This window comes from Pogoniulus pusillus, chromosome 38 (assembly GCF_015220805.1).
Source record: "Pogoniulus pusillus isolate bPogPus1 chromosome 38, bPogPus1.pri, whole genome shotgun sequence".
NCBI classification, from domain to species: domain Eukaryota; kingdom Metazoa; phylum Chordata; class Aves; order Piciformes; family Lybiidae; genus Pogoniulus; species Pogoniulus pusillus.
Window position 1 is genome coordinate 5,212,411 of NC_087301.1, and position 23,278 is coordinate 5,235,688.

The following is a 23,278-nucleotide window of genomic DNA, read 5'->3' on the forward strand; positions in this document are numbered from 1 at the left end:
AGCATTCAGTTCATGAAGTGGGTCAGGTTTGTTTCTAGTGCACTCATACCTTGCCTTTATCACTGCCTTCTCTGCTGATTATCTCCTTTGCTCATATTCCTGTGCTAACAAAAGAGCTCTGTGGCTTTCTGAAGCCAGGCAGGTTGAGTTCTTTGGTGTAATTTTAGAAGGATGATTTAACCCCCAGCCCTAAACCTCTTTTAAACAGGTTTTGTAGAGGTACAAACTCAGAGGCTACCTCAGGCTGCTGGGATGCACAGCAAAAGTTGCAGTGGACAAGAAGGCAGCTTCAACTTCTCAAATTGCAAAGGGGGCTGAAATCTTAAGGCTGTTTCCATTTTTAACAGGGAAAACAGATTCCATTTCAATGATGTATGTACCCAAAAAGGGAGGGGGGGGGGGGGAAAAAAAGAGGCTACCTTGTAAATTCAGGATTATTCTAAAGGGGGATTGAGAAACAAAATACCACAAATGCTGAGAGCCAATATTTGCAGATTGCACAAACAGTTTATGCAGCTGAACACAATGCTCCAAATGGTCTCACTGCTTCAGTCTGCAGACTCAGGCTACTGAGTGAGAAGATAACTCCATGGCATCATCTCAGGATTTTTGGGATTGGAGCCATTGGTTCAATTTTAGGGCTTTTAGAATTGTGTTGTTGGCTTTATGGGGGGAGTTTGGGGCATGTTTTTCACTTGCATGTGGATTGGTAGAATGGTTTGGGTTGGAAAGGACTTTAAAGATTGTCCAGATCCAACCCTCCTGCAGGGACACCTCCCATTAGGCTGGAGAACTAAGTTGGACTGGATGATCTTGGAGGTCTCTTCCAACCTGGTTGATTCTATGATAAGCTCAGGTTGTTCAAGGCCTCATCCAACCTGGCCTTGAACACCTCCATCAGTGACTTTCTTACAATCCTTTTATCTGGAATGAGAAACCTTAACAATGGTCTTGGGTTAAAAACTATTCCCTTTGCTCCAGAGTGACTTAGGATAGGTTTTTAATGAGCTCAGATATGAGCAGGGACTTTTCCCAGGGTCTTGATGTAATAGGACAAGAGGAGATGGACTGAAGCTTGAGGAGGGCAGATGTAGAGTGGAGATTAGGAAGAAACCCTTGGGAGTAAGAGTGGAGAGACACTGGCACAGGTTGGCCAGGGAGGTTGTGGAGCACAGAGAGGGAGGGTGAGGAGACACTGGCACAGGTTGGCCAGGGAGGTTGTGGAGCACAGAGAGGGAGGGTGAGGAGCCACTGGCACAGGTTGCCCAGGGAGGTTGAGGAGCACAGAGAAGGGAGGGTGAGGAGACACTGGCACAGGTTGCCCAGGGAGGTGTTCAAGGCCAGGCTGGATGAGACCTTGAGCAACCTGGGGCTGGTGGAAGGTGTCTGTGCCCATGGCAGGGCAGTTGGAACAGGATGAACTTTAAGGTTCCTTCCAACCCAGCTGGAAGATGTCTTTTGGGAGCCATAAATAAAGCTGTGCTGTGTCCTGAAATAAGCATGCAAGGAGTACATTAAAACAAGCTCCAAAATGAGCTGAACCTTCCCTTACACTGATCAATCAGACTTCAAGACTCTGCTCTGTCTTTTGCTGTTCAGGTTTGTTCATGTTTCTTTTTGAAGTGGCTTCCACACGATCCCATTCAAGCAAAGAGATAACTTTAAATGCAAGCAGGATAGGCAAAGGGTTTCAGTGGTTTAGGAAGTCAAATCCTCTGTATTTCCAAGCAGGTAATGTGCTCTGGAGCTGTGCCTACAAATCCAGGCACTTGTGAATCTGAAAGGCCTGGAACACAAAACCTATGAAGAGAGGCTGAGGGAGCTGGGGGGGTGCAGCCTGCAGCAGAGGAGGCTCAGGGCAGAGCTCATTGCTGCCTGCAGCTGCCTGCAGGGAGGCTGTAGCCAGGTGGGGTTGGGCTCTGCTGCCAGGCAAGCAGCAACAGAAGAAGGGGACACAGCCTCAAGTTGTGCCAGGGCAGGTTCAGGCTGGATGTTAGGAGGAAGTTGTTGCCAGAGAGAGTGATTGGCATTGGAATGAGCTGCCCAGGGAGGTGGTGGAGTCTTTGTGCCTGGAGGTGCTGAAGCCAGGCCTGGCTGGGGCACTTAGTGCCATGGTCTGGTTGACTGGATAGGTTGGCCTGGCTGAGCTTGGAGGTCTCTTCCAACCTGTGATTCTGTGATTCTATAGGAAGCTTTCTGAGGGTAACACCTGAGCAGCAGCTGCAGTTCAGAGACACAAAGATTGAGATTTCTCTGCAGCTCTAAGAGGAGGTTGAAAATCTGTCACAGTGCAGATCAGTGAAAGGAGAGATCAGATTTAATGACACCTACACAGATGGCAAAATGCTTCTGAGAGAAGCAATTCCTTCGTGTCTCCTGAGGTACTGTCAAGGTTGCCAAGCTAATTATGTGTGAAGAAAAAAAAATACCTCCCCAAAGGGAATCAAACAAAGAATTGACAACAGAAGTGTGAAAGGAGAAAGGCAGGAGACAGACAGACGCTGGGGGGGATTTTGGGGTAGATTTTCTTGGGTTTCCCCTGGGTTACTGCAGCTGAATTTGCCTTTTTTTTTTCCCAGAGCTGAGGTAAGATAGCAGAGGAAGGACAGCAGGAATGTTCTATTCAGAGTTGCCTACGTAGATCTGGAATCTGAGCTGACCTTGGCTGTTTGCACCTCTGGAGGATGCTGACGTGCCAGATGTGATTGCATAATGGTTCATGCGACTGTTGGGCATCCTCAGTGCTTGCAGAGCAGGACACTGGCCTGTGGCTCCTCCTAGCCTGACCTTCAAACAGCCTCGCTGCCATCGTGGCCTTTCTGCTGATAGGCACTGGGGATCTGCTTTGATTGTTGCCAAGTCCCAAAAGTTCATTCCTGTGACATTGGGTATTGGATTTTCTGATTTTGAGCTAATAAAGGTGGCCTTGGACTGGTGCTGGAGATTTAACCTTTTGAGGGTTCCACCTGAACCCAATCGTAGAATCAAGTAGGTTGGAAGAGAGCTCCAAGCTCAGGCAGCCCAACCTAGCACCCAGCCCTGCCCAACCAACCAGACCATGGCACTAAGTGCCCCAGCCAGGCTTGGCTTCAACACTTCCAGGCACAAAGACTCCACCACCTCCCTGGGCAGCCCATTCCAATGCCAATCGCTCTCTCTGGCAACAACTTCCTAACAACATCCAGCCTCAACCTGCCCTGGCACAGCTTAAGGCTGTGTCCCCTTGTTCTGTTGCTGGCTGCCTGGCAGCAGAGCCCAACCCCACCTGGCTACAGCCTCCCTGCAGGCAGCTGCAGACAGCAATGAGCTCTGCCCTGAGCCTCCTCTGCTGCAGGCTGCACCCCCCCAGCTCCCTCAGCCTCTCCTCACAGGGCTGTGTTCCAGGCCCCTCCCCAGCCTTGCTGCCCTGCTCTGGACATGCTCCAGTTTACAATCATATAAGATGAAGACCTTAGAGCATCCTTCCAGAACCTGAAGTGGGCTACAAGAAAGCTGGGAAGGGACTTTTGACAAGGACTTGGAGTGACAGGAAGAGAGGGAATGGGTTGAAGCTTGAGGGTGAGGAGACACTGGCACAGGTTGGCCAGAGAGGTTGTGGAGCACAGAGAGGGAGGGTGAGGAGACACTGGCACAGGTTGGCCAGGGAGGTTGTGGAGCACAGAGAGGGAGGGTGAGGAGACACTGGCACAGGTTGGCCAGGGAGGTTGTGGAGCACAGAAGCACAGAATGAGATCAAAGATCACATTCTGTGCTACTGTGCTCCACATCCTCCCTGGAGGTGTTCAAGGCCAGGCTGGATGAGCCCTTGAGCAAGCTGGGCTGGTTGGAGGTGTCTGCCCATGGATGATCTTTGAGGTTCCTCCCAACCCAGCTGGATGATGTCCTTGCTCTTGAGCTGCTTTTGGGAGCTATGATGCCTTGGCAGGGGGCTTGGACTCGATCTCTGGTGGTCCCTTCCAACCACTAAGGTGTGATTCTGTGATGTGTTATGAAATTAAGCATGGGGAGGGACTTTTTAGGCTGTCAGGCAGTGATAGGACTGGGAAGAATGGAACAAAGCTGGAAATGGGGAGATTCAGACTGGATATTAGGAAGAAGTTGTTCAGCATGAGGGTGGTGAGAGCCTGGAATGGGTTGCCCAGGGAGGTGGTGGAAGCTTCATCCCTGGAGGTATTTAAGGCCAGGCTGGATGAGGCTATGGGCAGCCTGCTCTAGTGTGAGGTGTCCCTGGGCATGGCAGGAGGGTTGGTGCTGTCTTTTCCTTGTGGTCCCTTCCAACCCTGACTGATTCTGTGACTCTCTGCAAGGATGGAGCAGATGATCTCTAAGGTCACAGCCATTCTAGGATTACCTTCTTTCCTTTGTCCTGCATCTGGACTTCAGAGTGACTTTTCCCTTTCATTTCTCAACAGATTTTGGATTTGGAAATTTCTATAAGAGTGGTGAGCCTCTGACAACCTGGTGTGGGAGTCCCCCATATGCAGCCCCAGAAGTCTTTGAAGGACATCAGTATGAGGGCCCCCAGCTGGATATCTGGGTATCAGTATTCTTTTCTCTCTTCTCTCCCTGTAGGAAACTGTTACCAGAGCAATCATCTTTGAGTCTTCTTTAAGCTGCAGAAAAGCTCTTGGGTGTCATAAAAAAAGACCTCTTAGCATTAAAGGGGTCCAAGAAATGTGTGGACATGGTTTAATGGCCATGGTGGTGTTGGACTCAATGATCTTAGAGGTCTTTTCCAACCCAAAGAATTCTATGCATGGAGCTGAGGTTCCCTATCCAGGTGGCCATTAAATGGACATTCCAGGTCTATGTTAACCTGCTGGAGGAACAACTGCAGCTCCAGCTCCTCCAAAAGCTCTCCTGACTGAATGCTTTTACTTTCAGTGCATCTTCTGTGTTCAGTTGCAATTAGCAATGTGCTCTAAGTTCTTTGTGAGGTTAAAGGGATCCTGAGCCACTGCTGGTGACTGTTTTGCTCTGAGCTGGACACAAGCACACTGACCCACAAACACTTCTACTGAAGACAGCTGCATGGCTTTGCTTTGGTGTGTCTCCAGGCTCTGGTGGAAGAGGACAGAGAGCACAACACACCTGGGAAAAGGTCTAAAATGAGCTGAAGAAGTTCTGTGCACCCTTCACACATCCCCAGAGGCTGCTTTCCGTTGCTCATTTGTTTCTATTTGCATTGTTGGTTTGTTGAATTTTAATCTTCTGCTATTTAAAATGCTGGATCCATATCCTAGAGCAGCCAGAAGCTGTAGTTTGGCAGTCTCTGCTGTGCCATCAGTGATAAGATTGCACACATGGGCACTGACATTTTGCTCAGAGCCTGGTATGCAGACGTGGCAGGGGCAGGTCATGGATGTCACCTTTCAGCTGCTAATCTCAATTTCTTCCTTATCTCCAGCCTAAATCTTCCTTCCTTAAGCTTCAATCCATTCCCTCTCATCCTGTCACTACCAGCCCTTGTCAAAAGTCCCTCCTCAGCTCTTCTTATAGCTCCCTTTAGCTGCTGGAAGGGTCCTCCAAGGTCTCCCTGGAGCCTTCTCTTCTCTATGCTGAACAGCCCCAGCTCTCTTCTGTCCCCGTAGCAGAGCTTCTTCATCCCTTTGATCTTCATGGCCTCTTCTGGACCTGCTCTATCAGTCTGACATCCTCCTTATTACTTTGTGCTCCCCTGAAGCTGCCTGTTGGCTGAAGTTCCCAACGTGCCTCTTACCCAGGCTTTTACAACCTGATCTTTGTTAAAAGGTTGCAGTTTCTCACCCTGAGGTTTTGGGTTTGTTTGAACAACATTGAGATGAATTAAACCCAAAATAAATCTCTCTTAATTCTCACCTGAAGTTGGGGCTCACTTTGCAAGTCTCACTCAGTCATCTGTGTGGAGCTTCCTGCTGAGGAGGAGACACTGGCACAGGTTGCCCAGGGAAGTTGAGGAGCACAGAGAAGGGAGGGTGAGGAGACACTGGCACAGGTTGCCCAGGGAGGTGGTGGAGCACAGAAGCACAGAATGTGATCTTTGATCACATTCTGTGCTTCTGTGCTCCACCACCTCCCTGGAGGTGCTCAAGGCCAGGCTGGATGAGACCTTGAGCAACCTGGGGCTGGTGGGAGGTGTCCCTGCCCCTGGATGATTGAGGTTACTCCCAACCCAGCTGGAAGATGTCTTTGCTCCTGAGCTGCTTTTGGGAGCCATAAATAAAGCTATGCTGTGTCCTGAAATTAACCATGCAAGGAGAAGAGTAAAACAAGCTCCAAAATGAGCTGAACCTTCCCTTACACTGATCAATCAGACTTCAAGACTCTGCTCTGTCTTTTGCTGTTCAGGTTTGTTCATGTTTCTTTTTGAAGTGGCTTCCACACGATCCCATTCAAGCAAAGAGATAACTCTAAATGCAAGCAGGATAGGCAAAGGGTTTCAGTGGTTTAGGAAGTCAAATCCTCTGTATTTCCAAGCAGGTAATGTGCTCTGGAGCTGTGCTGGCTCTGTCTCTGACCCATTACACTTCAGCTTACCTGCTTATCAGCACCAGGTAGTGCAAGCTTAGCCACTTGGGCTTAGCTGAGTGCTCTTCCTTGCCTAAGGATCCTCAGAAATCTCACTCCATTTGGCTGAGATAACCTCAGAGACTTTGCAGCTTGAAATAATCACATGAATATTCTGTTGGCTTTTCTTCTTTTACAGAGCATGGGTGTAGTGCTTTATGTTTTGGTTTGTGGAGCATTGCCTTTTGATGGACCAACACTGCCCATCCTGAGACAAAGAGTTCTTGAAGGAAGGTTCAGGATCCCTTATTTTATGTCAGAAGGTAACAACTTATCCTTTTATGTTCTTGGTTATTATTTGCTTGTCATATCATTTATATAGTCCATATAACAGCACAGCCTCAAAGGCAAATCCTGCCTGAGAAACCTGGTGGCCTTCTATGAACAGGTCACAACATGGATAGAGGAGGGGTGAGCAACTGATGGCATTTGGCTGGACCTGAGCAAGGCTTTTGCCACTGTCCCATAGCACCTCCTGGTCTCCAAGCTGGTGCCACATGGGTTTGATGGGTGGGTCACCAGATGGATAAAGAACTGACTTGATGGCAGCACTCAAAGAGTGGCTGCCAATGGGTCCATGGCCAAGTGCAGGCCAGGGACAAGCAGAGTCCCTCAGGGAGCAAAGGTGGAGGTGGGGAGAGTGAGGCTGGAGGTGAGGAGGAAGTTGTTGAGCAGGAGAGTGGTGAGAGGCTGGAATGGGTTGCCCAGAGAGGTGGTTGAGGCCCCATGGCTGGAGGTGTTTAAGGCCAGGCTGGCTGAGGCTGTGTGCAGCCTGCTCTAGGGTAGGGTGTCCCTGGACATGGCAGGGGGGTTGGAACTGGCTGCTCCTGGTGCTCCCTTCCAACCCTGACTGATTCTGTGATTCTAAAGTAAGCTAGTTAGAAATAGCTATGATGAATGTTTTGGCTACCTTAGAAACAGCTTTAAATGCTTCTGGAGGTGCCCTTAGTACCCAACAAGCAGAGATGGAAAGTCTTAGGAAAGATTCAGCCCCATACAGATTGGCACTGGATATGTTATCTGCAAAAGGAGGAGGCCAATGTGCTGTGTGCTGAGAGGGGATCTGAGCAATGCATACACATATCTGAGGGGTGGGTATCAAGTGGATGGGGCAAAGCTCTTCAGTGGTCAGCAGCAATAAAAAAAGGAGCAACAGCTACAAACTGGAACATAGAAGGTTTCACCTCAACCTGAGCAGAAGCTTCTTTCCAGTGAGGGTGACAGAGCTCTGGAGCAGCCTGCCCAGAGAGGTTTGTGCAGTCTCCATCTCTGGAGGCTTTCCAAACCTGCTTGGATGCATTCCTGTACAAACTACCTTAGGGGATCTTACCTTGGCAGGGAGGTTGGACTTGATGAACCCTGGAGGTCTCCTCCAGCCTCAAAAGTTCTGTGACTCTGTGAAAGAGACATTAAATGTTACTGTTACCCTCCTGTGGGAGAATGTGAGGCTTGTGTCTTAATGTGACTTTTAATCCTGCTTTGAGGGATGGTTTTAACCTTCAGAAAAGGTATTTAGCAGGGTTCAGCACTTTGGCCACAACAACCCCAAGCAGCACTACAGGCTGGGGACAGAGTGGCTGAGAGCAGACAAGCAGAGAGGGCCCTGGGGGTGCTGGTAGAGAGGAGCTGTAGAGGAGACAGCAGTGCCCAGGTGGGCAGCAGAGCCAATGGCATCCTGGGCTGGCTCAGGAGCAGTGTGGGCAGCAGGACAAGGGAGGTTCTCCTGCCCCTGTGCTCAGTATTGCTCAGGCCACACCTTGAGTGCTGTGCCCAGTTCTGGGCTCCTGAATTGCAGAGAGATGTTGAGGTGCTGGAAGGTGTTTGGAGAAGGGCAGCAAGGCTGGGGAGGGGCCTGGAGCACAGCCCTGTGAGGAGAGGCTGAGGGAGCTGGGGGGGTGCAGCCTGCAGCAGAGGAGGCTCAGGGCAGAGCTCATTGCTGCCTGCAGCTGCCTGCAGGGAGGCTGTAGCCAGGTGGGGTTGGGCTCTGCTGCCAGGCAAGCAGCAACAGAAGAAGGGGACACAGCCCCAAGCTGTGCCAGGGCAGGTTCAGGCTGGCTGTTAGGAGGAAGTTGTTGGCAGAGAGAGTGATTGGTACTGGAATGGGCTGCCCAGGGAGGTATTAGTCACCATCCCTGGGGGTGTTCAAGAAGAGACTGGATGAGGCACTTAGTGCCATGGTCTGGTTGGTTGGGCAGGGCTGGGTGCTAGGTTGGACTGGCTGAGCTTGGAGCTCTCTTCCAACCTGCTTGATTCTCTGATTCAGTAGATGAGCAGAAGGAAGAAGTTAGGCAGCTTCTTCTTGTCCTGCTGTGTACTGGTAGGTCCCAGGTGTATATATCCAGGTACCACTTAGCAGCTTGCTTATTTCTGTTGGTTTGCTTTTTTCTCTCCCCACCAGAGTGTGAACACCTGATTAGAAGAATGCTGGTCCTAGACCCATCCAAGAGGTTAACCATTGCTCAGATTAAGGAGCACAAGTGGATGCTTGTAGAAGTTCCTGCACAGAGACCTATTCTTTACCCACCAGGAGAGGAGAATGAGCCTTCCATTGGAGAGTACAATGAGCAGGTCTTAAGGCTGATGCACAGCCTTGGAATAGACCAACAGAAAACCATTGAGGTAAAGCAGACTCAAACAGGTATTTGTCCTTTGGGGGGAAGGTCTCTTTGGGTTTTCAGACTCTGAAGGCATGTCCAATTGAAATGACACCAAACATCACTGGCAAGACTCCCTCTGGAGTTACACAACCATTTCCTTTCCATGGTTAAACTCTTGTGGAGGTTGGCACTTGGAGTGCCTTCTGCTAGAAGAGGCTCAGTTCCCCATTACTTCTAGTGACCAATTCATTCAGGAGGTGTTGGAGCTCAATCCCTTCTCTAGGCTCAAATATTGCAGGGTTCAGAGCAGCCCCTGAACCTGGCTACAAGTAGTGTTACAATCCAGAACATCTGCATCCAGTTCTGGAGCCCCCATTACAAGAAGGATGTAGATGTGCTGGAGAGTGTCCAGAGCAGGGCCAGGAGGATGCTGAGAGGCTGCAGCAGCTCTGCTGTGAGCACAGACTGAAAGAGTTGGGGCTGTGCAGGCTGGAGCAGAGGAGGCTCCCAGGGGACCTTCTTGTGGCCTTGCAGGATCTGAAGGGGGCTGCAAAAGATCTGGGGAGGGACTTTTGAGGCTGTGAGGGAGTGGCAGGAGTGGGGGAAATGGAGCAAAGGTGGAGGTGGGGAGAGTGAGGCTGGAGGTGAGGAGGAAGTTGTTGAGCAGGAGAGTGGTGAGAGGCTGGAATGGGTTGCCCAGGGAGGTGGTTGAGGCCCCATGGCTGGAGGTGTTTGAGGCCAGGCTGGCTGAGGCTGTGTGCAGCCTGCTCCAGGGTAGGGTGTCCCTGGGCATGGCAGGGGGGTTGGCACTGGCTGCTCCTTGTGCTCCCTTCCAACCCTGACTGATTCTATGATTCTATCCTAAGAACACAGGAAGCTGTGGAGATACTCAAGGTTAGGCTTGACAAGGGGTCTGGACAACCTGATCTAGTTGAGGACACTCCTGCTTACTGCAGAGGGGGTTGGACTGGATGACCTTCAGAGGCCCTTTCCAACCATTCTATGCTTCTCTGAAGCTCCTGTGAGCTTGCCACTAAACCAAGCCTGATGTTTTTCTGTGCCCAGCAGCCTGGTTTTCAGATTCAGAACATTTCCCTGCCCCTCAGCCTCTCCCCTGTGGCAATTCTTTCATCCTGGTCTCTTAGTGCATAAAAACTGATGCATGTTTGGCTGCACCCACACTCTTGTGCTTCTCTTTTTCAGTCTCTGCAGAACAAGAGTTATAACCACTTTGCTGCTATCTATTACTTGTTAGTGGAAAGACTCAAATCCCACCGGAGTAGCTTCCCCGTGGAACAGAGACTTGATGCTCGTCAGCGTCGGCCAAGCACCATTGCTGAGCAGACAGTAGCCAAGGTAAGGGCTCATTCCTAGCAGAGCTGGGCTTAAGGCTGTGCAAGATTGACTTCAAATCCATTGCTGTGTTCTGATTTCTATGTAGACTTGGAAAGAGATGTTTGGATTTGCCTCCTGTCAGCACTGTACGGTGACAAATCTGCTGTCTGGCACGCGTCCCACAAGTGGTCCTGCTGCCTCCTTCTTTCCCCCCCACTTCAAAAGATTAAAAGAGTTTGGAAAGAGTCTGGATAAATTGGAAGTGAGAAAGGGAAGTTGACTGCATTCTGGTGCCCAAAGTACAAGCAATGGCTTTGGCTTTCCCAGGAAAGCTGTGTGGTTTAACCATAACTCCCAGGTTCTTTCCCAGCCAGAAGCGCTGCACTTCTGCTTCTGCTTGCAACACTTCCCCCATTTTGAGCATTTCAGAGGTTTTGCTGGGAAGTTTTGGGTTAAAATGTTAGAGAAATTGCATTTCTAGAGGCTGGGTGAGGCTTGGGAGATCTTTTAATGTGATTGACAAAGAAGCTGTTGAATTTCTGGAGAGCTGTGCTGTTGGTGTGTTTGGGGAGTGGTGCTGCTGGCTGAAACGTCTAAAGACTAAGAATGGAATTCACCAAGAACAAGGGAAGAAATCTTACACTTCTGCTTTGGAAATGGGCCAGGCTGGAGCACTTCTGCTCTGAGGACAGGCTGAGGGAGCTGGGGTTGGTCAGCCTGGAGAAGAGAAGACTCCAGAAAGACCTCAGAGCTTCCTTTCAGCACCTGAAAGGATCCTGTAGGAAGGTTGCAGAGGGACTTTTCCTGAAGGTCTCTAGAGACAGGCCAAGGGGGAATGGTTTGAAGCTGAGGGAGAGCAGGGTTAGACTGGAGCTGAGGAAGAAGTTCTTCATAGGAGGGAGGTGAGACTGTGACATAGGCTGCCCAGGGAGGCTGTGAGTGCCTCCTGCCTGGGTGGTGTTCAAGGCCAGGTTGGATGAGGCCCTGAGCAGCTGAGTCTAGTTGAGAGGTGTCCCTGCCCTTGGTGGGGGATGTTGGAGTAGATGAGCTCTGAGCTCCCTTCCAACCTGAGCCATTCCATGATTAGTTTTTTTTTACTCTCTGACTCTTGGTGTTGTTTTCTACTTAAAATTGTTCCTGCTTTGAAGTTCTTTACAATCTTTTTTTCCAGGCACAAGCTGTGGTCCCCTCAGTTAACTTGCATTCACCAAACACAAGATTGTTGCAATCTCCAGGCCTTTCCTCAGCTTCAGGAGCAGAAGCCTTTTCATTCCCTCCATCCAGCTGCCAGGGAGAGACAGCATTTATGGAGGAAGAAAGAGTGGAGACACCAAAGGTACAGTTTAAAGCCACCCTGCTCTTTTGTCCAAACTGGATAAGATTGTTGCCATTTGAATTCCTGCCTAGTGAAAGCACAGCTGGTGCTGGGGGCTGTAGCTCTTCAATGACTGAAGATCAGTTCCTTCTGACAGGGCACAGCTCAGGATCCTGGCACAGAGCACTGTGCAGTCAGGGCTGGTGACTGTCACTTCCTTGGCCTTAGGACACCTCCTGTGCATTGACACTTGAAGGTTGCTGAGCTGTGAGTCTTGCTACTTCTCTCTGCTTTCAGAGGTCCTTTCTCAGGGACCCAATATCTACAGATTCCCAGATTGCATCAGGTTGGAAGGGAGCCTCAAAGGTCATCTCCAACCTCCCTGCAGGTAGCAGGGACACCTCCATCTGGAGCAGGCTGCACAGGGACACAGCAAGCCAGAGCTTGAATGTCTGCAGGGATGGGGCCTCAAGCACAGCCTTGGGCAGCCTGTGCCAGGGTCTTACTACCCTTACTGGGCAGCACTTCCTCCTGATGTCCAACCTCAATCTCTCCTGCTCCAGTTTCAAACCACTGCCCCTTGTCATATCACTCCAAGCCCTTCTGCACAGCCTCTCCCCAGCCTGCCTGTAGGTCCCCTTCAGCTACTGAAATGCAGCTCTAAGGTCTCCCTGGAGCCTTCTCTTCTCCAGGCTGACCAGCCCCAGCTCTCTCACCCTGTCCTCCTAGCAGAGGCTCCCCAGTCCTCTGACCATCTTTGTGGCCTCATGCATGCAGTGCAGGTTCTAACAGTGCTGCTTCCCTTGCAGAAATCCCCCCTGCTCCCCAAAGCAAGCACAGCCCTGGGCAACCTGTTCCAATATTTCACCACCTCTACTGTGCAGAACTTCTTCTTGATGTCCAACCTAAACCTCCCCTGCTCCAATCCTTGGGTAACCTGTCAGGATAGACAGCAAGTCAAATGCAAAGACCTTTAGCATGTGAACAGCTGATTTGTGCATTTACTGGTACCAGCTGGCCAAAACACATTGGGCTGCTTTTCCTCAACTGAAGTATTCTCTGCTCATCAGAGTTCTAGGTTTTGCAGATCCTCTTTCTCCCTTGCACACAACTGTCAACAGCTGTATCTATTTTTGATCCCTAATCTGCCTCTCCTGCTCTTTGCTTCTATTCCAATCTTACCACAGCTGTTTGCAGAAGGAAAAATCAACCTCCAGAAACATTTCTCTTGTTCCTTGCCCTTTGTCTTCTCCATTTCTTGTGCACCAACTGCAAGCTGTCTCTCTTTTTGTGCCTGGTAGGTGAATGGCTGTCTGCTAGACCCTGTGCCCCCCGTGATGATTAGGAAGGGATGCAAATCCCTCCCTACCACCATGATGGAAACTTCTATTGATGAAGGGATAGAGGCAGAAGGAGAATCCGAGGAGGACCCTGCACAGGCGTTTGCAGCCCTCCAAGCTGCTCGCTGTGGGAAGCGACGTCACACCCTGGCAGAAGTTACCAACCAGCTGGTGATGATGCCAGGCACAGGTACAAAAGTTAGCAGAGACTCCCTCAACACTCCTTTCCTGCTCTCAGCACTCAATTTAGTAAACTCAGAATGAAACCCATTAGGTTTTAAAAGTGAGAAGCACAGGACAGTTTCGTGCGTTTGAGACAGTTCCTTGGGTTTGTTACTTAGCAATTGCTATAAGGGCCAAAGAAGGAGGAAAAACTCCAACAAAACACCCCAAAAAACTGCTGTGCAGAGAGTGGAAAACCAAAGTAGCAACTAACAGCTGGCCACAGTCATGTACAGCCCCAATAGCAACCAGTAAAGTCTGGCAGGTCAGCTTGTTCTCTTTCACACGTCACTAAGTCATTCATCCCCTGAAGATGTGCTGGCAGAACAAGTGGGGAAACAAAACCTTCTGGATTCCCAGGTATTCCAAAACCAGCAAGATGACCAAGCCTTAGCTCAGGCTAGAGTCTTAAGCTACTCTGTGCAAAATAACCACCCAGAGCACTGAATGCTCTCCCAGGGAGCCAGTGGACATCATCTGCATAGCCTCTTACTGCTACGATACTCAGCAGCAAATCCCTGTTCTGGTCCTGCAAGTGTTACATTGCAACTGCTTGATGCAACTTGGCTGTTTGCTTTGTTCTGTTTCCTCTAAGACAGGAACAGTTTGGGCCTGTGGCATTTTCTTTGCTGAATTACTGCTGTATTTTTCACTTTTATCCTGATTTTTCCCCCCTCCCTCTTGTTTTTTATCACAGGCAAAGTCTATTCACTGGATGAAAACTCATCGCTGGGCAGCATTGATTCAGAGTATGAGATGGGATCCATTCAGAGAGATCTGAAATTCCTGGAGGACACTCCTTCCTTGAAGGAAATGGTGCTAAGCAACCACCAAGCATCCAGAATGACAACACCTTTCATAGGTCTGAGGCCTGCCAACCCAGCCATGCAGGCACTTGCCTCCCAAAAGCGAGAGACCCACAACCGCTCTCCTGTCAGCTTCCGAGAGGGGCGCAGAGCTTCGGACACTTCCCTCACACAAGGTAATCAGAACCCACCTGAGACACACAAGCACCCTGCCAGCTGGGTGCCTGTCTTGTTACTCAGCTTGACCCACATCTGCTCTGCTAACCAGACACAAATTAATGGGCTCAGAGAGTGGTGGTGAATGGTGCCAGATCCAGCTGGCGCTAGTGGTGTGCCCCAGGGATAAGTGCTGGGCACAGTCCTGCTCAAAGTCCTTATTGATGATCTGGAGCAGGGGATTGAGTCCAGCATCAGTAAGTTTGCAGATGACACCAAACTAGGAGCAAGAGTAGAGCAGTTGGAGGGTAGCAGAGCCCTGCAGAGGGACCTGGCCAGGTTGCATGGGTGGGCAGAGGCCAATGGGATGAGACTGAACAAGGCCAAGTGCAGGGTTCTGCACTTTGGCCACAACAACCCCAAGGAGCACTACAGGCTGGGGCCAGAGTGGCTGAGAGCAGCCAGGCAGAGAGGGCCCTGGGGGTGCTGGGAGAGAAGAGCTGTAGAGGTGGCAGCAGTGTGCCCAGGTGGGCAGCAGAGCCAATGGCATCCTGGGCTGGCTCAGGAGCAGTGTGGGCAGCAGGACAAGGGAGGTTCTCCTGCTCCCTGTGCTCAGTACTGCTGAGGCCACAGCTTGAGTGCTGTGTCCAGTTCTGGGCTCCTGAATTGAAGAGAGATGTTGAGGTGCTGGAAGGTGTTGAGAGCAGGGCAGCAAGGCTGGGAAGGGGCCTGGAGCACAGCCCTGTGAGGAGAGGCTGAGGGAGCTGGGGGGGTGCAGCCTGCAGAAGAGGAGGCTCAGGGCAGAGCTCATTGCTGTCTGCAGCTGCCTGCAGGGAGGCTGTAGCCAGGTGGGGTTGGGCTCTGCTGCCAGGCAGCCAGCAGCAGAAGAAGGGGACACAGCCTCAAGCTGTGCCAGGGCAGGTCTAGGCTGGATGTGAGGAGGAAGTTGTTGGCAGAGAGAGTGATTGGCACTGGAATGGGCTGCCCAGGGAGGTGGTGGAGTGGCTGTGGCTGGAGGTGTTGCAGCCAAGCCTGGCTGGGGCACTTAGTGCCATGGTCTGGTTGATTGGGCAGGGCTGGGTGCTAGGTTGGACTGGCTGAGCTTGGAGGCCTCTTCCAACCTGCTTGATTCTGTGATTCTGTGCTTTTCCTGATAAGGATTTTGCTCCACTCCAGGAATTGTAGCATTTAGACAGCACCTCCAGAACCTGGCGCGAACCAAAGGAATCCTGGAGCTGAACAAAGTCCAGCTGCTGTATGAACAGATGGGATCAGAAGAGGAACCTTCTTTGACATCAACTGCTACCCAGTTGCAGGACATCATTAATAGTCCTCCACAGGTACTTAAAGCTCTAGATTTCAGGTGTTAGTGCTTTGGGATAGATAAGGAAAGGAGAAGATGCTCTGGAGAGCTGGGAAAAGCTGATTTACTGCCAAGGCTCCCTCTTCTTTGTCTTCTGCAGAATAGAGATTGGACATTTCAGTATCTGAAAGGGGCTACAAAAAAGCTGGGGAGGGACTTTTCAGGATATCAGTTAGTGACAGGAGTGGGGGGAATGGAGCAAAGCTGGAGGTGGGGAGAGTGAGGCTGGAGGTGAGGAGGAAGTTATTGAGCATGAGAGTGGTGAGAGGCTGGAATGGGTTGCCCAGGGAGGTGGTTGAGGCCCCATGGCTGGAGGTGTTTGAGGCCAGGCTGGCTGAGTCTGTGTGCAGCCTGCTCTAGGGTAGGGTGTCCCTGGGCATGACAGGGGGCTTGGAACTGGCTGCTCCTTGTGCTCCCTTCCAACCCTGACTGATTCTGTGATTTACAAGCTAACCTTTGCCATCCTCATGGTGTCAGTGAGGTGGCCTTGTTACCTTTCCCTAATCCAACATTTTACTACTGCTTTTAATCTGAAGGATGGCCCAGATGTAACAAATCTCATTAAGATCTCTCCTTGTTAGAGCCCCTCTGGTATAACTGTAAGTAGTGCAGAAGCTGACTGAGTGAGCCTCACTTGTGTAGTGCAATGCTAACTAGCTTCTACCAGCTGCCCAGTTGCTGTGGTTTGGAGTGGAATAGGTCACAGCAAACAGAGAATAGCTTCTGCTAAACCCTAGGAATGCAATGGGTGAGAAGTGCCCAGGCCCTGGCAGCACCTGAGCTTCCAGATGAAGCTCCAGCTGTTACTTTCTGACTGCTGGAAAAGATCATTTCTGACACCCACAAAGTTGTGGTGTTTTCACAAGAGCTTCTCCATGATGTAAACATGCTCCACTGCTCACAGTGTGCTCATCACAACAGTTTCCTCCTCTCCCATGTCAGCACTCTCCAGCTTGCTAGAGATGCTGACTCTGTGCATATCTCCTCCACTGCTGCTGAAAGCTTTCTGCCTTCTGTCATGGAGCTGTGAAATGAGACCTGCACAAAAGCACATTCAGAGCTGGGTCTTTTCACAGCCACAACTGCACAGTTACTGTTTCAGAGGGCAAGACAGAAAATCCATGCTATATATTTTAGTGACAGACCTGAGCCTTCCCCATTTTGCAGCACAGATAGCTCAGACCTTTGTCATTTAGGCTCTTCACCAAGTGGTGGGTGGCACCAGAGGCCAACTGTGAAACCTCTACCAGGGGAAATCCTTAAAGAAAGGGTTGAGGCAAAAAAAAAAAAAGCCTTTTGTGGGGTTGAAACTTGTTCCTCTTCTCTCTGCAGGAGGAAGCATCTCAGCAGCAGCAGGAAGCTGCATCTGCATTCTCTAACAGCGCACATCCTCCACTGGTATCCAGACAGCAGAGCTTGGAAACACAATACCTACAACACAGGCTGCAGGTACCAGCCCTCCCCTCAGCTGAACTCACCAGCAGCTGGTACCACACACTCAGAAAGTCAGGCAAAGGCTAAATTCACACATTCCCAGATTGCATCAGGTTGGAGGGAAGCCTCAAAGATCACCTCCTCCAACCCCTCTGCAGGCAGCAGGGACACCTCCAGCTAGAGCAGGCTGCACAGGGACACAGCAAGCCAGATCTTGAATGTCTGCAGGGATGGGGCCTCAAGCACAGCCTTGGGCAGCCTGTGCCAGGGTCTTACTACCCTTACTGGGCAGCACTTCCTCCTGATGTCCAACCTCAATCTCTCCTGCTCCAGTTTCAAACCACTGCCCCTTGTCATATCACTCCAAGCCCTTCTGCACAGCCTCTCCCCAGCCTGCCTGTAGGTCCCCTTCAGCTACTGAAATGCAGCTCGAAGGTCTCCCTGGAGCCTTCTCTTCTCCAGGCTGACCAGCCCCAGCTCTCTCACCCTGTCCTCCTAGCAGAGGCTCCCCAGTCCTCTGACCATCTTTGTGGCCTCATGCATGCAGTGCAGGTTCTAACAGTGCTGCTTCCCTTGCAGAAATCCCCCCTGCTCCCCAAAGCCCAGAACACTTGCCAGCTGTACTGCAAAGAGCTGCCCCGCAGCCTGGAACAGCAGCTCCAGGAGCACAGGTAAGAATCACAGAGCTTTAGAGGCTGGAAGAGACCTCCAGAGATCATCCACTCCAACCCCCCCCTGCCAGAGCAGGATCACCCAGGGTAGTCTTCTTAGGAATGCATCCAGGCAGGTTTTGAAAGTCTCCAAAGAAGGGAACTGCACAACTGCCCCTGGGCAGCCTGCTCCAGTGCTCTGTCACCCTCACTGGAAAGAACTTTCTCCTCATGCTGAGGTGAAACCTTCTGTGTTCAGGTTTGTATCCACTCTTCCTTGTCTTATCACTGTGCACTACCCAAAAGAGATTGGCCCTCTCCACTTGACCCCCAAGGCAGCTACAGCCTTGCATTGTGTTGTGAATTTTTACTGTTTGCAAAGGGTCAAACCCCAGAGCTAGCCCTAAAAGTTGGTGGGGAGCAGCAGAGAAAAGGAATTTGGGAGCTGGGGGTGGAAGGAGACTTAATTTTCATTAGCAGCCAGTGATAACCTAATTCTTCAGCTGCCAGGTTCCAGCCAACACTGAACAGCAGGCTCCAAACACAAATACAATTAAAATTAAACAATCCATGAGGCTGACTTAATTGCCCAGCAAAAAAACTGACTGGGCAGTTAAAAAGGTTATTGAAAGGAGGTCAAAAACAAAACCCTTAACATCTGCTGAGAGGTGAAGGTATTGCTCTGCTGGAGCATTTAATGAAGAGGGTGGCCCAGGAATGTTCCAGTCTGTCCTTTACTCCTTGCTGGAACTCTGAGTGACTGTGACTAGCATGCAGGACTTCTGCTTAGTGCCTTAACACTTCAAAAGCCCAAAATAATTGCTGTTTCTGTCCTTGATTCAGGCTGCATCAAAAACGACTCTTCCTTCAGAAGCAGTCCCAGCTGCAGGCCTATTTTAACCAGATGCAAATAGCTGAGAGCTCCTACCCAAGGTCGAGTCAACTGCCACTTGCGTGCCAGGAGGAGCAACAACAGCAACAGCAGCAGCAATCACCCCAGTTCAGCTTGCAGCAGCCTCTGAGCCCTGTGCTGGAGCCTTCCTCAGAACAAATGCAGTATGACCCTTTCCTCAGCCAGTACCAGAAGGTGCAGCTGGATCCACTGCCACCTTCCCCCATCGCCAGCTCCTCGCGCCTCTCGGCACCGGTCCAGGTGCAGCAGCCACCACAGTCCTACCCCTATCAGACTTGTGAATTGCCTGTTGTCACTTCTCCTGAGCCAGACTACCCAGAGCAGTGCCAGTATTCCATGGACCCAGCACAACAGAGCAGTGTAGCATTGCCTGACAGCCAGAGCAGCTCAGCAGCTCCCGAGGCCCAGTCGAACTATGATGCATTAACCCTCTCAGAACTGCCTGGACTCTTTGATTGTGAAATGATGGAGACTGTAGATCCCCAGCACAGTGGCTATGTCCTGGTGAATTAATGCCATGGGCTGACTGACAGAGGAGAGGAAGAGAGGACAAGTGGAGGAGGAGCATGTGAATTTTAACTCCTTTTGGTTTCGTTCCTACCCCGAAGCTCATGGTAATTTTTCAACCCTTTTGAATTAAGAGGGGAACTAAAACAACAAAAAGAAGTCCACCTTACTGGAAAAGAAAAGCAGGAGGTGGTGAGAACTGTTTGGCTGCTGGCTCCTTTTGCTGGTAGCAGGAGCTAGGGAGCTGGTAGTGCAGTTTCATCCCACAAAGAACTGGTGTGCATAGGAGGCAAGAAAAAGTGAGGTTTAGAGGAAGGAAATAAAACTCCTGCTGAGAAAAAAAAGCAAAAAGGGAAGAGGGAGGGAGTTGGTCAGCATTCAGCTAACATTCACATGGAGAAATGAGACCAAGTGCATGCTGTGGTGTGCTGCTTGGCCCAAAAAAAAATAAGCAATAGTTTGCATTCAAATTCAGGGTAGAGTTGAGTCTGTGCTGATGGCAACTCTGGAGACAGCAGAAGGGAGGTGGATAGAAAGGAAAGTTGCACTTTGGCATCTGGGTGCTGGCTAAGGTACTGATCTGGAACTGCTCCACAGCAATCTCTGGGGTCAGCAGGGCTTCTAGACAGCCTCCACTGCAAGTAAACAGTATTCCCCCCCAGCCTGCCTAGGAAGTCTTGGTTGTTCACAAAGAGATGGTTCTGCATCTCTGCTAAGTGACATCTTGACTTTGTCAAAAGCTACCTGGAACTGTCACAGGGCACCAGAATGGGTTACAGAGAGCTTTGGGTGGGGATCAGAATGCTAAAGGATAAAGGCTTGGCTAACAGAGAGAGAGAAGACTTAGACTAGACATTGAGGAGAAGTTTTTCATCCCTGGAAGTGTTTAAGGCCAGGTTGGATGAGGCCTTGAGCAACCTGTTCTAATGGGAGGTGTCCCTGCCCATGGCAAGGGGTTGGGACTGGATGGGTTTTAAGATCCCTTCCAGCTCAACCCATTCTATGAATCTCTGCTAAGTGGTACTTTGACTCTGTCAAAAAGATGCCTGGAACTGTCACAGGGCACCACAGTGGTTTGTAAACACCTCCAGGTGGGGATGAGAATACAAAGGGATGAAGGATTATCTAACAGAGAGAAAAGAAGAACCGTGGGACAGATCAAGAGCTGAAGCCAATGGGATCTAAATACCCAATAAAACCCCACCTGGGGCAGGGGGGGGGCTTTTGAAACCAACCCCAGGCCCTTGAGGAGGGCTGTGGCTTGGAGCAGTTGTGCCAATTGGGAAGGATCCACCTGTTCTTCTGTTGCATTTTGACAAACAAGCAAAGAACCAAACCTTTTTGGATTTGCAGTCTTGTGTTGCTGGTGGTTGCTTGAGCTTGGTGTATTTGAACAGTGAGTTAGGCTCTTAGAATTCAAGGGTTAAAAGAAGAAACAAAAGAATCAATGAGCACCAATCCCCTGTGAAGTGATAGTGCTGTGCCTTTTTGAGTTCTTTATCAGCCTCTATGCTCTTCTCTTTTTAACCCCTGAAGAAAGTAGATTAAAAGACCCCCATTTCTATCCTTGCTGCAGCCAAAGTCCCTTCCAGGCACACGTTCCACCGTGTGGAGCGTGGCAGTTCACTTTCTTTCCTGTATATAGAAGCTAAGAAGTATGACAGCAATATTAGAGCATCACAACCTGATGTATTCAAGCATTTCAAGAAAGACTTAAAACCTCACCAAGCCAATTGTCTCCAGAGCTTTTCAGCTGAGTCATAGGAGAACCTGCAGTGAGTTTAGCTCTCTGCTTTTGCTGGGGAGGGGATTGAAGTATTGGAGGGATGGAAGCTAAAGAGGACACAGCACTCTCCTGAGCAAACATTTTAAGCACAATTGCAGACTCAAAGCACAAAAGAAGGGCAGAGAAACTGTACTGATCACATGTCAAAAGACCCCACCACTGCTGGAAGGTTGAGGGTGGAGAAGGGGTGGGTAAGCAGCCAGCATCTACAGCAATAAGCCCACGTTTGAATGTGGTAGGGCTTCAGCCACTGCATTGGAGGCTGTGAAGGAGGGAAAGGTTTAACACCCAACAGAAGGCTTCTTGCTTCCTGCATGCTACAGTGAGAGAGGCAGCTCCAGTTGCTGTGCAGCCTGTTTTGATAATGGTCCAGCTCTGTGTAGCTGGGACTCGATCTGTAAGTGCTCAGCTTCTACCTCTGATATCACAGAAATGCCACAGATATCACAGCAGCAAAGGAGAGTCTAAGGAAGAGGAATCACATCCATCCACTACTTATGGGATACAAGATAAAGTGGGGTAGCTGGCTCTGCTGCAAAATAGCTGAGAGAGAGAGAAAAGAGGGTCCTTGGGTGGATCCTGTTCAAAAGGAACCTCATCTGACACAGGAAATAGCTCTGGAACACACAGACATTGGAGATGAGGAAATATTGCTTCACTGAAAGGGGTCTCAAACATGGGAATGCTCTGCCCAGGGCAGTGGTGGACTCACCATCCCTGGAGGTGTGCAGGCAGCCTGTGGACCTGGTGATTAGGGACATGGCTTAGTGGTGGCCTTGCAGTGCTGGGTTGAAGGTTGGACTGGATGCTCCTGAAGGTTTCTTCCAACCAAAGACATTTAATGAAACCCCTGTGGCACCTGAAGTGGCTCGTGGAGAAGGGAAGGAGCTTGGCAGACACTGCAGCATGACAGAGCAGGCAGCTCACTGCTGGAAAAGAAAAGAAGAAGAAAAGAGGCACTGAAGAACCAAACTCCTTCATTCCTTTGCCCCTACCCCACAGCATAATAAACACTTAGTGGAATTCTACTCTCTGACCAAACACTCAAGGAACTCTCTAGTGAAAACTCACAGGACCCCCAAGAGCTGTGGAGACAAACTCAGTTTTGCTCCAGGAGCTGGGTTACTGCCAGAACCTTCACCCCTTCCTTCCCCATCCAGCTCCAGGACACTTTACCATTTCAGGACTCCAAAACCATTCTGCTCTGGAGTGCTGTGATCCATTTTCATCAGAATGTGCCAACCAGCCTAAGCTCCTCTGAGCTTTGCAGTAGTGAGGAAGGGGAAAAGCTACAGTGATTCCTCCCCCCCCCTTTTTAAATGTAGCTTAGACTGAACTCCTTCCCTCAACCCAAAGCACATCTCACATTTCCAACCAGTTCCTTGAAGCCAACGAGATGAAAAGGCTGCTGGTGCCCTGCTGATACAGCAGAGCATCCATTGGGCACCACTTTGTCCTACCTTCAAGTGGCTTTGTTCTGTCTAACATTAGAGACCTGTGTACACTACTGGTAGGGGTAGTTGTTAAGCTTTTTATCTTGTCTTACAGCCTCCTTTTGAAGAGACTTTGGTGTGATGTAGATGGGGTTTGAGAAACAAACTGTCCTCTGGAGAAAAGTGCAATATGTGTGTGTGTGTGGTACGGTCTGTAATGTATTTTTTTAAAGGACTTAGAGGTTTTAGTCTCTGCTTTGGGAGAAATGCACTAGTTTTGTCAGCTCCAGTTTGGCAAGTTCATCTGCAGCATCCCCATGCAACCAACCTGCTGGGCTCTGTAAAGCAATTACAGTGTATGGCCACAAAATAAAAGGGTCTCTGCAGTCTGTTTTTAAAGGGTCAGCTAAAGGCAGCCCTTGCTGCTCTCCTCTTCTTAAAAGCCTCCTCTCACCTATCAGCTCCAGGTGGTTTTTTCTCTCTGCAAATGATGCAGCACAACAGAATGAGCAGCTTGGTTTGGAACAGCACTGGCCAGCTGGACTCATCATCTTCCACCTTCTTGTGGATCAGCTTTCAGACTGCGCCCAGCCAGGCTGCTGCTAATGCTGTGCCCTAACAGCTCTGCCTCCACCCAGCCCAACGCGCTCAGGGCACCTCTGGTGGCTGCTTTCTCACAGCCCTGCTGCACTGCTGACTCCCAGAACAGCTGTGGGCAGCAATCCAAGTGGAAGGGTGAAGCACCCTCTCTGCCTGCATGTCCTGCTTAAGCACAGACGTCAGCCAGAGCTGCCAAGGTGACTCAAGCTGCAGACAGACAGGGACTCTTGGTCACTCCTTCCCCGGCAGCACCACAAACAGGACAGGAAAAAGCA

The 23,278-nt window shown here is 50.3% G+C and overlaps 1 protein-coding gene across 1 annotated transcript in view; it reads left to right on the plus strand.

The window, feature by feature from the left end:
• The window catches only part of SIK2 (salt inducible kinase 2), a 40,770-nt gene extending 17,992 nt beyond the window's left edge, over positions 1-22,778 (plus strand). The window contains 11 exon segments of the mRNA XM_064173301.1: positions 4,413-4,537; positions 6,686-6,809; positions 8,945-9,165; positions 10,347-10,499; positions 11,650-11,814; positions 13,095-13,323; positions 14,053-14,337; positions 15,494-15,657; positions 17,013-17,129; positions 17,694-17,785; positions 18,608-22,778. Of these exon segments, the coding sequence (XP_064029371.1) occupies positions 4,413-4,537; positions 6,686-6,809; positions 8,945-9,165; positions 10,347-10,499; positions 11,650-11,814; positions 13,095-13,323; positions 14,053-14,337; positions 15,494-15,657; positions 17,013-17,129; positions 17,694-17,785; positions 18,608-19,190 (2,258 nt within the window). The 3' untranslated portion in view covers positions 19,191-22,778.
• Positions 22,779-23,278: the final 500 nt, after the last annotated feature.